The 12,463-nt window shown below is 40.7% G+C and overlaps 1 protein-coding gene across 1 annotated transcript in view; it reads right to left on the reverse strand.

The window, feature by feature from the left end:
• The window catches only part of PMF1 (polyamine modulated factor 1), a 31,921-nt gene that overhangs the window by 8,262 nt on the left and 11,196 nt on the right, over positions 1-12,463 (reverse strand). Inside the window, 2 exon segments of the mRNA XM_044004592.1 lie at positions 8,842-9,036; positions 10,514-10,621. Of these exon segments, the coding sequence (XP_043860527.1) occupies positions 8,842-9,036; positions 10,514-10,621 (303 nt within the window).

Here is a 12,463-nt window from a genome sequence, read left to right on the forward strand (position 1 = left end):
GGAGGCAAAGCCTCTAAAATAGTCCTACTGGCCACAACAAATGTTCTGGCTTTTGCCTCCAGAAAGGATTAGAAAGAGGAATGACTTAAGTTGCCTCTGATATAGCACTGTGAGCAGCTGCTTGGCTCCTCAGCTCCTCAGTTGTCACTGTCAGTCACAACCAGCTTAACCTCTAGAAACTGTCTTGGGCCCTAAGCTCCTCTATCTTCAATTACCAACTGAAGGCTTTCTTTCTCCCATCTGTGTGTCCCCGTGCTTCTTTTCTCTGCTGTTTCAGGTAACAAGTTTTTCACTTCAGTTCTCCCAGGCTATCTATATGCCAAAGGGATATTGTTAATACTTTCAAAGCACTCTTTTCACCCTCTTTGATCTAACCTTTTCACTTATCTCAAGGCTGTACCAAAGCAACATTCAAAATTGCTCCTTACAGAATCCTACAATCTCAAAATTGGAATAGACCTCGGTGGCCCTTGAGTCCAACCCATTCCCTCAAAAGAACCCCTTTAGGGGCAGGTAGGTGGCACTGGGGCAACTAGGTGGCACAGTAGATAGAGCACCAGCCCTGGAGTCAGGAGGACCTGAGTTCAAATCAGGCCTCAGACACTTGACACTTACTAGCTGTGTGGCCCTGGGCAAGTCACTTAACCCCAATTGCCTCACCAGAAAAAAAAAAAGAAAAAAAAATCCCTTTACAACATTCCTGGCCTGGGAGCTCACTACGGCCTGAGTACTCTAGCCCATCCCACTTTGGAACACTTTAAGGTGTTAAGACAGTTTTTCCTAACCTCAAGCATAAATGCACTTCTTCATTCTTGGTTCTGCCCTCTAGGACCAGATGACAAACCTTCAGATCCTTGAAGACGGCTACCATATTTCCCTGTGCCCCTAAATCTTCTCTTCTCCAGACCTGTTCCCTTCTCAAACCCAATTCCTTCAACTAATCCTCATCCACTGAGCAGCAGAGACAGCCCAGACATAACAGTTCCCATGGGCTTCCAGTCATCTATTGCCTTCAGTGGAACTACCAGGATATACTCCCTGTCCTTATCCTCAGTGGCTGACATGCTCCAACCATCTCTTACTCTCCTGATCCCAGATGAGTTTCTGCTTGCCTAAGAGTTGATCCCCATTCCCTCCCATTTCATGTTCGCTCAACCCGATCCCTCCCAGGTCCCAGCCCAGATGTGCCTTCACCTTCCACTGTACCATCTGGAATGTGTGTTACATCATTAAGAAGCCTCCTTTCACTTTACAGCCCTGTCTCACACCACATAATACTGCAATCTAGGACATTCTGGTATTGGTTGCATCTTCTCTCATACCCTGCCTTCAACATAATTGTTCTGAAAGAGTTGGACTATTTCTTGCTCTCCACTTTCACTTGTGACAGTGACTCCCCCTCTGACACTGTAACTCAGCAGATGCTCCTCCTTTGAGGTTCACTCTATCTAAACACATCATTCAATCCAGATCCTGGGGGCAGTCATCTCCTGGCCTTGAGGTTATTTTCCCTTTCTCATGAATTTCATGAAACAGCTCCCAATCCTTCCCTCTACTCCAACCCCTGTTCTTATACTTGGAGACTTCAACATATATGCTGATGTTACTTCAAATTTCTTAGTCTCCTCCTTGCTCACTCTCAACTCCCATGACTTACTCTTCCATTCCACGTCAGTCACACACAGGAATAGCCATACCTTTAATTTCACTTTTACCCACAAATGCTTATTCCATTGCCATGATCAAGAAATCTAAAATTCCCTTATCCAATGATACCATTATGTCATTCTGTTTCTCCCTATGCTTCAGTCCTATTAATGACACCCTTGATTTTAACTATTATCTCCAGTTGTTCCATCTCTGAGGGCCCTTCCCCAGGCCATCACTCCTGTTTCAGCTTCCCTTTTTTCCTCTCATATCTTTAACCAGTACAAGATTACACTGTCTTCTACTCCTGAATCTCTTGTTCCCTTCTGCTATTGCTCCTAACACCTTACAAATCCTATTCTCATCTGCCTTATCCACACCCACTCACATATGGTTAAATGAAACTAGAGAAAGTCACACAGCCATGCAGACTGGGCCCACTACAAATTTATGTTATCTAACCTCAACTGCAATAAGGCAAGCCTTTTACTCCTACCTAACTGATCTTAAAAAAAAAAAAAAAGCTGCCCATAGTTTTCATTTCTGCTGAATACAAAATAAAACAAAGTAACTGAAACGGCTGGAAATCACATAGATGACAAATAGGTTAAAAAGTGTGGTATTTTGCTTTTATCTTTCTTTAAAAAAAAAACCATACATCTATCTAGGGACAGCTAGGTGGTGCAGTGGATAGGGCACTGGGCCTGGAGTCAGGAGGACCTGAGTTCAGCTCCGGTCTATGACACTTGACACTTACTAGCTGTGTGACCCTGGGCAAGTCACTTAACCCTCATTGCCCCACAAAAACAAAAACAAAAAAACAAAAAAGCCCCAAACCCTATACATCAGAAATTCTTCTAAACTTAAGCAGGCTGCCTAATCAAAGTGATTTTTTTTCTTTTTTTTTTTTTAAGTGAGGCAATTGGGGTTAAGTGACTTGCCCAGGGTTACACAGCTAGTAAGTGTTAAGTGTCTGAGGCCGGATTTGAACTCAGGTACTCCTGACTCCAGGGCTGGTGCTATATCCACTGCGCCCTCTAGCTGCCCCATCAAAGTGATTTTAATCAAGGTCGGAGAAAGAAGGGGGAAATGGCCTCTGAGAATAACTTATGTCAGGAGCAGGGGAGCAGCAGGGAAGGTGTTATTGCTTGCAGAGAAGGTCCACAGCTGGTGTTACTGGGCTTGCTGACATGCCACCTCCTCAGGGATAGGTGCCATGTACAACCTGGGAATTTCCTAAGTGTTCTGGGCATTCCAGTGCAGTTGTCATGAATGAACAACTTGGCTTCCCAAAGAAGTATGGATCTGATATTGGAAAACCAGGAGGGTAAGGGTCACTTCTCTGGAGCATGAAGCACTCTTACAGGGGGTGTTGCTGGAAGTGAGACCCAGATTCCTCCAGCAGTGATGAAGATAAGGATTGCTTCCATGTTGTTTGTTTTTGCTTCTAATAATGATATATACTTTAGCAGCAGCACTCTAGTAGCCTGCCAGACACTGGGCTGCAGTCAGTGGTCATGGGTGACTGGGTTCTAGGAGAGCGGGCACTGGCCACAGAGCTTATTTAAGTACAGGAGATGATAGTAAGATACTCCATAGCAACAGAAAATACCAGAGTTCTTTGGATTTCTCTAACTGACTTTCTGTTGAACTCCTGACAGCAGCTCTTCAAATCTCTTCTCTCAGCCCTTCTCCACCCTCCCCTTCCCACACCTATCTCCTGAGGATCTTGCCTCATACAGTCTAAGAAGTGAGGTGCCACCCCTCACTTGACATTCTCCATTCTTTTTTCCTTTACTCCAGTATCTGATGAAAAGGTGTTCCTTCTCCTTGCCAAGGTTACTCCTATTACATGTATACGTGATCCTATTCCCTCCCATTTCTTCTTGTATATTTTACCCTAAATCACTCCCCTCTTCCTCTCTAATCTTCACTCTCTCTCTCTTTCTTGGAAGTCCTTCCATACTGCCTATGAACATGTCTAGGTCTTCTCTAACATAATAAAGCCCTCCCTGACTCTACCATCCCCTCAAACTATTATCCTATATCTATCCTCACATTCATAGCCTAATTCCTAAGAAAGCTACCTGTATTCCTTGCTGCCTCTTCCTCTTCTCTCATTTATTTTTCAACTCTTTGCAAGATATCTTCTAACCTCACTCAACAGAAATTGCTGTCTCCAAAGTAACTAATCAAAGATTTAAGAAATCTGACTGAAAAAGACCTATTTGTACAAAAATATTTATAGCAGCTCTTTTTGTGGTAGCTAAGAATTGGGAAACAAAGGAATGCCCATCAATTGGGGAATGGCTAAACAAGCTGTGGTATATGATGATAATGGAATATTATTGTGCTATAAGAAATAACAAGCAGGATGATTTCAGAAAGGCCTGGAAAGATTTGTATAAACTGATGTATAGTGAAGTGAGCAGAACCAGGAGAACATTGTGCACAGAGACAGCAATACTGTTTGATGAAGAACTGTGAATTACTTAGCTACTCTCAGCAATACAATGATACAAGACAATCCCAGAGGACTAACGATGAAGCATGTTATCTACCTCCAAAGAAAGAACTGATATTAATGGAACACAGACTAAAGCATGCTATTTGTCACTTTCTTTCATTTTTTTTCTTTTATTCAAGTTTTCTTAACAAAATGATAATATGGTAATGTTTTATATAACTGCACATGTATAACCTATATCTGATTGCTTACCACCTCAGGGAGGAGGGAGGGGAAGGAAGGAAGGAGGGATAAAATTTGAAACTTAAAACTTTAAATAAAAATATTTATTATTTAAAAAAAAAAAAACCACTGGGGGAAAAAAAGCATTCTGACTAATATAATGGCCAACCATGATTCTACCCTATCTTCCTGGGACATCATCTTCTCTTTTGCATTTCCATGGCACAATTCTCTTTTGGAGCATCATTCATATTCTACCCTCTAACTTAGGAGGCTTCCCAAAGTTCTGTGCTAGGCTGTCTTCTCTTTTTTCTCTACATTCGTTTTTTTGGGTGAACTCATCAATTCCCATTAGTTTCAAGATGGCAGAAGAAAGGCAGTGAGCTCTTGAACTCATAACATGATTGTTCCAAAAAACTTTCAAATAATGCCATAGAACAATTCCTGGAGCAGCAAAATCCACAGAAGAATGTGATGAGATAATTTTCCAACCAAAGACAGTAGATGACTCCCAAATCTATCTAGCTCTAGTCCCAGATCACCAACTGCTTATGACATACTGACCTAAATGTCTAATAGGTATTGCAAATTCAACATGTTCAAAGCAATTCATTATCTTTTTTTTTCCCAAGCCCACCCCTCTATCAAACTTCCATGTTTCTGCTGAAGGAAGCACCATCCTTCTAGTCACTCCTTCACCCCACAGATGCTATCATTTGCTAATTCTTGTTTCTATGTCTGCATCCATCCCCCTCTCTCTACATACAAAGTCATCACCACAGTTCAGGCCTTCATTGCCTCTCACCTGGACTATTCTAATAGCTTCCTATTTGTTTTTTGTCTTTTTCATCTTTCCCACTCCCCCTCTTCAATCCAACCCCTACATTACTGCCAAAGTGATTTTCCTAAAGCACAGCTCTAACCATGTAATTCTCTTGCCCAATAAACTCTAGTGGCTCCTTATTGCCTTTAGCTCCAAGTACAAACTCCTGTTTTGCACATAATGTCCTTTTCTATCTACCTCCATCCTGCCTTTCTAGCCTCATTATGCACTACTCCATTTCCAATACTCTATGGTCCAAACTAGATTTCGGCTGTTCCTCATATATAACTAATTCATCTCTTATCTCCCAGTGTCTGCTCAGGCTATCCCCTCATGCTTGGAATAAATTCATTCCTCACCTCTGCTACCGAGAATCGCTGGTTTCCTTCAAAGCTCAAGTACCCGTAGAAGAGGGAAAAGTACCCGCATGTACAAAAATATTTATAGCAGCTCTCTTTGTGGTGGCAAAGAATTGGAAATTGAGGGAATGCCCATCAATTGGGGAATGGCTAAACAAGTTGTGGTATATGTATGTAATGGAATACTATTGTGCTGTAAGAAATGATAAGCAGGAAGATTTCAGAGAAACCTTGAAGGACTTACACGAGCTGATGATGAGTGAGGTGAGCAGAGCCAGGAGAACATTGTACACAGTAACAGCAACATTGTGTGATGATCAGCTGTGACAGACTTGGGTCTTCTCAGCATTACAATGATCCAAAACAATTTCAAAGAACCCATGATAGAAAATGTTCTCCACATCCAGAAAAAAGAACTGTGGATTCTGAATGCAGATTGAACTATACTGTTTCTACTTTTTAGCTGATTTTCTTTTTTCTTTTTTTGAGGTTTTTCCCTTGTGTTCTGATTCTTCTTTCACAATATGACTAATGCAGAATTATGTTTAATGTGACTGTACATATATAACCTATATCAGATTGCTTTCCGTGTTGGGGAAGGGGGAGGGAAGGGAGGGAGGGAGAAAAATTTGGAACTAAAAATCCTACGAAAACAAATGTTGAAAACTATTTTTACAGGTAACTGGATTGTAAAGCATTTATGTTTTGTTCTTTGTGGGGCAGACAGGATGGGGTGTCTTATGTCTGGGGCTAGATTTGGGCTTGGGGCCTCCTGGGTCCAGGGCTGGTGCTTTGTCCACTGTGCCACCTAACTAACCCATGATGACATCATTAAAATAGGGTTGAGGTGTAGGAGGAATAGACTGGGGGAGGAAGAAGGGGAGAGATGGTCTGGGGAGAGGTAGTTCACATGAAGGAAACAAGAAAAAGAGCTTATGGAGGGGAGGAGAAGAGGGGGAAGGAGTTGGGGAGTGAGGTGAACCTTAATATCATCAGAATTGGCTCAAAGAAGGACTAACATACTACTCAAATAGGTATAGTAATATATTTTTGCCCTGAGGGAGGGGAGGGATATAAGGGAGTGGGAGAAGGGAAGGGCAGATTTGGGGATGAGCGCAGTAAAAAGCAAAACACTTTCAGGAAGATGAAGATGTTCTGCATTACTGCACAAGTATGACATATTGAATTGCTTGATCTCATAGGGAGGGTTGAGGAGGGAGGGAGGGAGAAAAATTAGAACACAGAATTAGCTCAGGGACTTTGATCTCATTGGAGTGGGATCATGGAGGAAATAGCTTTCATACCCAATTGGGAGGAGTAACCTATTTAACCGTGCAGGAAAGTAGGAGGGGAGGAGGATAAGGAAGGAAGGATGAAAAGGGAGTGCAGAGCAGGGGAGAAGATAGTCAGAAGTAAAACACCTCTGAGGAGGAATAGGTAAAAAGAAGATAGAATAAATGTCATGGGAAGGGAGTGGGATGGAGGGAAATAGTTATGTATGATGATTGATTATAATGGCAAAACATATGGTACCTACTTTGCTGGGCTTTTATGAAGAAAATTCTCTGTCAAGCTTAAGGTACTATATACAGGTTATGATGAACTATCAGATACTATCAGAAAAACCTGGAAAGACCTACATGAACTGAAGCAGAGTGAAATGTACTGTATACAAAATAACAGCAATAGTGGGAAGCTGGAAAGCATGTGGTTATTTTCAGCAAGGCAATGATCCAATATGACCCTGAAAGACTTATGAAGATTGCAGCCCATCTGCAGAGAAAGAACTGATAGTATCTGAAAACAGATGGAAACACATAAAAAAATTTTTTTTCTTTTTCCTTTTTGACAATTCCTTAAACTGAAGTTTTGGGTTGTTTTGGACTATTTTCTCTCACAACTAGCTAATATGGGAATTTTTCCATGACTACTCATGTATAACTTATTTTGAATTGCTTGATTTCTTGTGGGTGAGGGGTGGGAATGGTAGGAGGAAGAGAAGTTGGAACACAGTTTTAAAAATTGATGTTAAAATTTGTTTTTACATATATTTTTGAAAATAAAATTCTATTCAACAACGCAAAAAAAAAGAAAAAGAAAATACATGTAACTGGAAAAATACTTTTATGATTTAAAATGATAAAATACTTTTATGATTTTAAAAAAAGAGTTCAAGTACCATTTTCTCCAGGAAGCTTTTCCTAAGCCTCTTCCCCAATTACCTTGCATTTATTCCGTATATACTTATAGATGTATATAAAGTCCCTCTCTCTTCTCCCTCCACCCCTGAAGCAACAGAATGGAAGCTTCTTGAGAACAAACACCATTTCATTTTTGTCCTTGTGTCCCTGGGGTCTAAAACAGTGCCTGGAACAGCTCAGGTGTTTGATAAAGGCTTACTGTCTGATTGACATGGCATGACCCTTCATTCTTCTGGTTACCCTTCCCTGAATGCTCTCTAATTTATAATACAGGGCTGTGGATGTGACCTGACCCAAGCACAGAACACTTGGACCACATCTGCCTCCAAAGGCAACCCAAGGCTGGGGTGGTTTTGTTGCCTGATACATCACACTCTTGACTCATGTCGAACCTGAAGTCCATTTATACTCCCAGACTGTTTTCATACAACTTGCTGTTCATCTTGCTTTGCCCACCTTGTATTTGTGGAGTTGATTTTTTTTAAGCTCTCCCCTCACTCCTCTCCACAAAGGGTCTCCAGCCCTGAATCTTATCTGTGTTGGGGTGAATGATATTCTTCTACTTCTTCTCCCACCTCAGAAATGGGCGGCATACCCCACTCCTACTAGAGGAGCCCCTCGGTCTTTTTTTGGAGGCTAGGGATACACGAAGGTGCTGTGTGTTGGTTTTCAACTCTCATAATGTCTCCCAGGTAAATGTTCTTGAAATTCCGATAAGCTTCATCAAAATGCCAAATGACCATGGGGACATGGAAGGGAGAGGCACTAGTAGTGAGTCCTATGCTGGCATTCTTGGCCATAATACAATTGCAATAATAGAATTTCTCTCCTTGTTTCCTATAACGAAGTTTCTGCTTTGGTGGCAGAGTAGATAAAGAGTACTGGAAAACCTGAGTTCGAAATCTGGTCTCAGACACTTACTGGCTGTGGACCTATTTAACCTCTCTCAGCCTCAGCTTCCTCAACTGTAAAATGGGGGTGATAACAACAGCCACCTTATAGGATTATTCTGAGCATCAGAAGAGATACCCTATGTAAAGCACTAAATCAGTAAGAGCCATAGCTGTCCTCATCCTCCTCATTCCATTGGCCACTAGTAGAAGAAAGGAGGAGGGCACTTGCCTGCCAAGCTTGCTTCCGGGCCTGGATCTGCTGCTGTAGCTCCAGCACCTGCTTCCGCCCCTCCAAGACCATTTCAGCCAGTCTGACATTCTCCTTCTCCTGCTCCTGGACCAGTCGCTTCAGGGAAGACTGTTGCTGTAAGAAGTAGGGTGTCAGCGCACTGCGCACATCATCTTCAGGAATGCCACTGGGCGCCTAGTTCATAAAATTCAGGCACGGCAATATAAACAAAGACAGTAAAGGGAGCTGGGGTGGAGGTGGGATGGGGAGAAGGGGAGGGTATTAGCTTTTCCTCATGACTAATTGCTTCCTGTGTCCAAGCCTAATTCAACTCAGGCTTTGAGGTTTCTTCTATTGCCTTCTACTATCTCTCATTTTTAACACCCCCTGCAAAAGACTGTTCTACCTGGGCAGACCTGCCTGGTGTCCCCCTAGCTTGTACCATCCTAACTGGGAAGTGCTTTCTGTCCCTTCTATTAAGTCTACCATCATATTCTTCCCAATTCTAAGCCTCCCTCATCTCATTTAGGATTGATGAGAATTTTCCATTCTTCCTCTCCAAGCTTTACCACATTGCCCCCTGCCGACCCATGCATCCCTCCCCTTCCTTCCATCCCACTGGTATTTGGAGCTCTGGGGGGCTGTATCATCTACCCTTGTCTATCAGTCCCTGAGGCATATCCTGTCTCTTTTATCAAACTGGAACTCCTGAGACATAGAACTATGTTTCCTCCTTCTAGAGCTCCTCTGTGGGCTGTAGATTTACTTAGCCATATATTAACATTATCTGTGTTTTATTGTATTTTTTATTTTTGTTAAATATGCCCCATTTCTCTTCTGTAGTCTATTTTGAACTTTGTAAAAACTTGCATTAGAGCTACTGCTCAGTGATTGTAATTGTAATGCTAGCTTTAAGATCATCTGAAAAACAAGGTTTTGATGTATATATGTCAGTTCTGATGTGACTCTACAGGTCTAATGGAGATAGATCGGGTGACTACAGAGGCTAAGCAAGAAGAATGTCCTCTACTGATCCTTGGTTTGGAAAAGTGCCATCCAGAAAAATGAATTAAAATAACAAACTTATTTAAAAATATTCACAAAACTAAACCAGTTACATATATAACCTATATCAGATTACTTGCTGTCTTGGAGAGGGGGGGAGGGAAAAAAATTGAAACTAGAAATCTTATAAAAACAAATGTTGAAAACTATCTCTACATGTAATTGGAAAATAATAAAATACTTTTATAATTAAAAAAACTCAATCAGTATAAAAGAATAAGCTTTCAAGTGATTTTTTGTAAGTTCATAGCTTTTATATTTCTGATGTTTATATTTCTAAAGTTTAAAACTCCACTAAAACTTCTGGGATACCCTGTATGATGAAAATACTTAAATGTTAAACTAATTATTAGGTTTATTACTCTTATTCTGTGGTCTCTGCTCTTTTATGTCAGTATGTTTCTCATAGAGCAGGGATCATAACAATATAACTTTCTGTCAAGCAGGACATATAAAAGTTTTATAATGATTATTAATTATAATGATGATTAAGCCTTCTTTATCACCCTTTCCTCTGAGTTGCAGCTATTTGGAAGAGAATCCAAACATTCCCTGAAAATGATCACACAAGGGGATCTTCAGTTCCCTTCCTCTTCCATGTCATCACTTCTCACCATGCTGGCTCCTTTCGGTCCTCAGCCTCCTCCACAATCTTATCAAGGGAATTCAAAACAGCTTCTAAGTTCCCCTCTTCCTTAATTGTGGAAATTTCTTCCTGAGAGTCAAGGAGAAATGAGACAGAACAATGTGTAAGAAGTATAAAAAAACCTCTACTACCTTTACACCACCAGTCAGACCAAGTCTATAAATTATTGGCATTTAAAGCCAATCACCTCCTACTTAGCAACATTTTCCTTTCACTACTACCAGGATCACTTTTCCCCACATTCTATGAAGGACATTGATAAAATTTCAGCACATCCAGAAGAGGGTAATCACAATGCTAAAAAGGACAATAATCAGGCCACATGAGGATCATTTGAAAGAACTACAAATACTCAGCTTGAAGAAGAGAAGACTTGGTGTGTATAAGATAGATGTCTTCAAGACCCTGGAGGTCTCTGGTGTAGAAGAAAGATGAGACTGCTTTCTTTGTTCCCAGAAGGCAGGGCCAGGAACAACAGGTAGAAAATACAGAAAAAAAGGACAGCATGGAAAAGCCACAGTAAGAAGTGGAGCTGTTCAAGGCAAACAACCTGTCCTTGGAGGTAGTGGATTTCCCATTCTTATTAGAGGTCTCTGTGCAGAGGCTGGATGAACATCTCTCAGGGATGCCAGAAGGTGATTCCTACTCAAGTACAAGTTGGGACTAGATGACCTTTAAGGGCCCTTCCAGTTCTGAGACATTGTAGATTCCTCCTCAACCACTTAATATGCCCTCCCTTTCCCTCTCTACCTTATTCAAATCCTTTCTGTTTGCTGTTCAGTCATTTCAGTTGTTTCAGTCATGCCCGACTCTTCGTAACCCCATTGAGGTTTTTCTTTCTTGGCAGAGATACTTAATGAGTTTTGCCACTTTCTTCTCCAGCCTCATTTCGCTGATGAAAAGACTGAGGCAAACAGGGTGAAGTGATTTGCCCAGGGTCACACAGCTAGTAAATTTTAACTCAGGTCCCTCCTGACTCCAGGCACTCAATCCAATGCCACCTAAATTGACCCTTCTATATTCTACTCTTCTTTTAAAACTCTCAACACAGAGCTTTCATCATTCTAATCTATATGGATTTGTCCAACATCTTTAAATAGAATTCATACCATACATTTGTTATTAAATATTCTTTCATATATCTTAATTATTCTAGTCTATTTAACTGACACATATTAAGTTATTTTTTATGGTCAACTCTGTTTTTTATTTTAATTTTTAAAAATATTATTTAATTTTATTTTCCCAAATACATATAAAGATAGTTTTCAATATTCATTTTTGTAAGATTTTGAATTTCAAATTTTTTGCCTCCCCGCTCTCTCTACTCCCTCCCAAGACAGCAAGCAATCTGATATGGCTTATACATTACAATCATGTTAAACATATTTCACACATTATTCATGTTGTGGGAGAAAAGAATCAGAACAAAAGGAAATAACTTTAAGAAAGAAGAAACAATTTTTTAAAAGTGAAATATGCTTTAATCTGAATTCAGACTCCAGAGTTCTTTTTCTGAATGTGAGAGCATTTTCTATCGTGAGTTTTTTGGCACTGTCTTGGATCATTGTACTGCTGAGAAGAGTTAAATCTATCACAGTTGATCATCATGCAATGTTGTTACTGTGTGCAATGTTCTCCTTGGTTATGCTCATTTCACTTAGCATCAGTTCATGTAAGTCTTTCCAGGTTTTTCTGAAATCTGCCTGCTCATCATTTCTCATAGCCCAATAGTATTCCATTACATTCATATATCACAACTCGTTTAGCCATTCCCCAATTGATGGGCATCCCCTCAATTTCTAGTTCTTTGCCACTACAAAAAGAGCAGCTATAAATATTTTTGCACATGTGGGGTCCTTTTCCCTTTTTAATGATCTCTTTGTGATATAGACCTAGTAGTGGTATTGC

Source organism: Dromiciops gliroides, chromosome 4, assembly GCF_019393635.1.
Source record: "Dromiciops gliroides isolate mDroGli1 chromosome 4, mDroGli1.pri, whole genome shotgun sequence".
Lineage (NCBI taxonomy): Eukaryota > Metazoa > Chordata > Mammalia > Microbiotheria > Microbiotheriidae > Dromiciops > Dromiciops gliroides.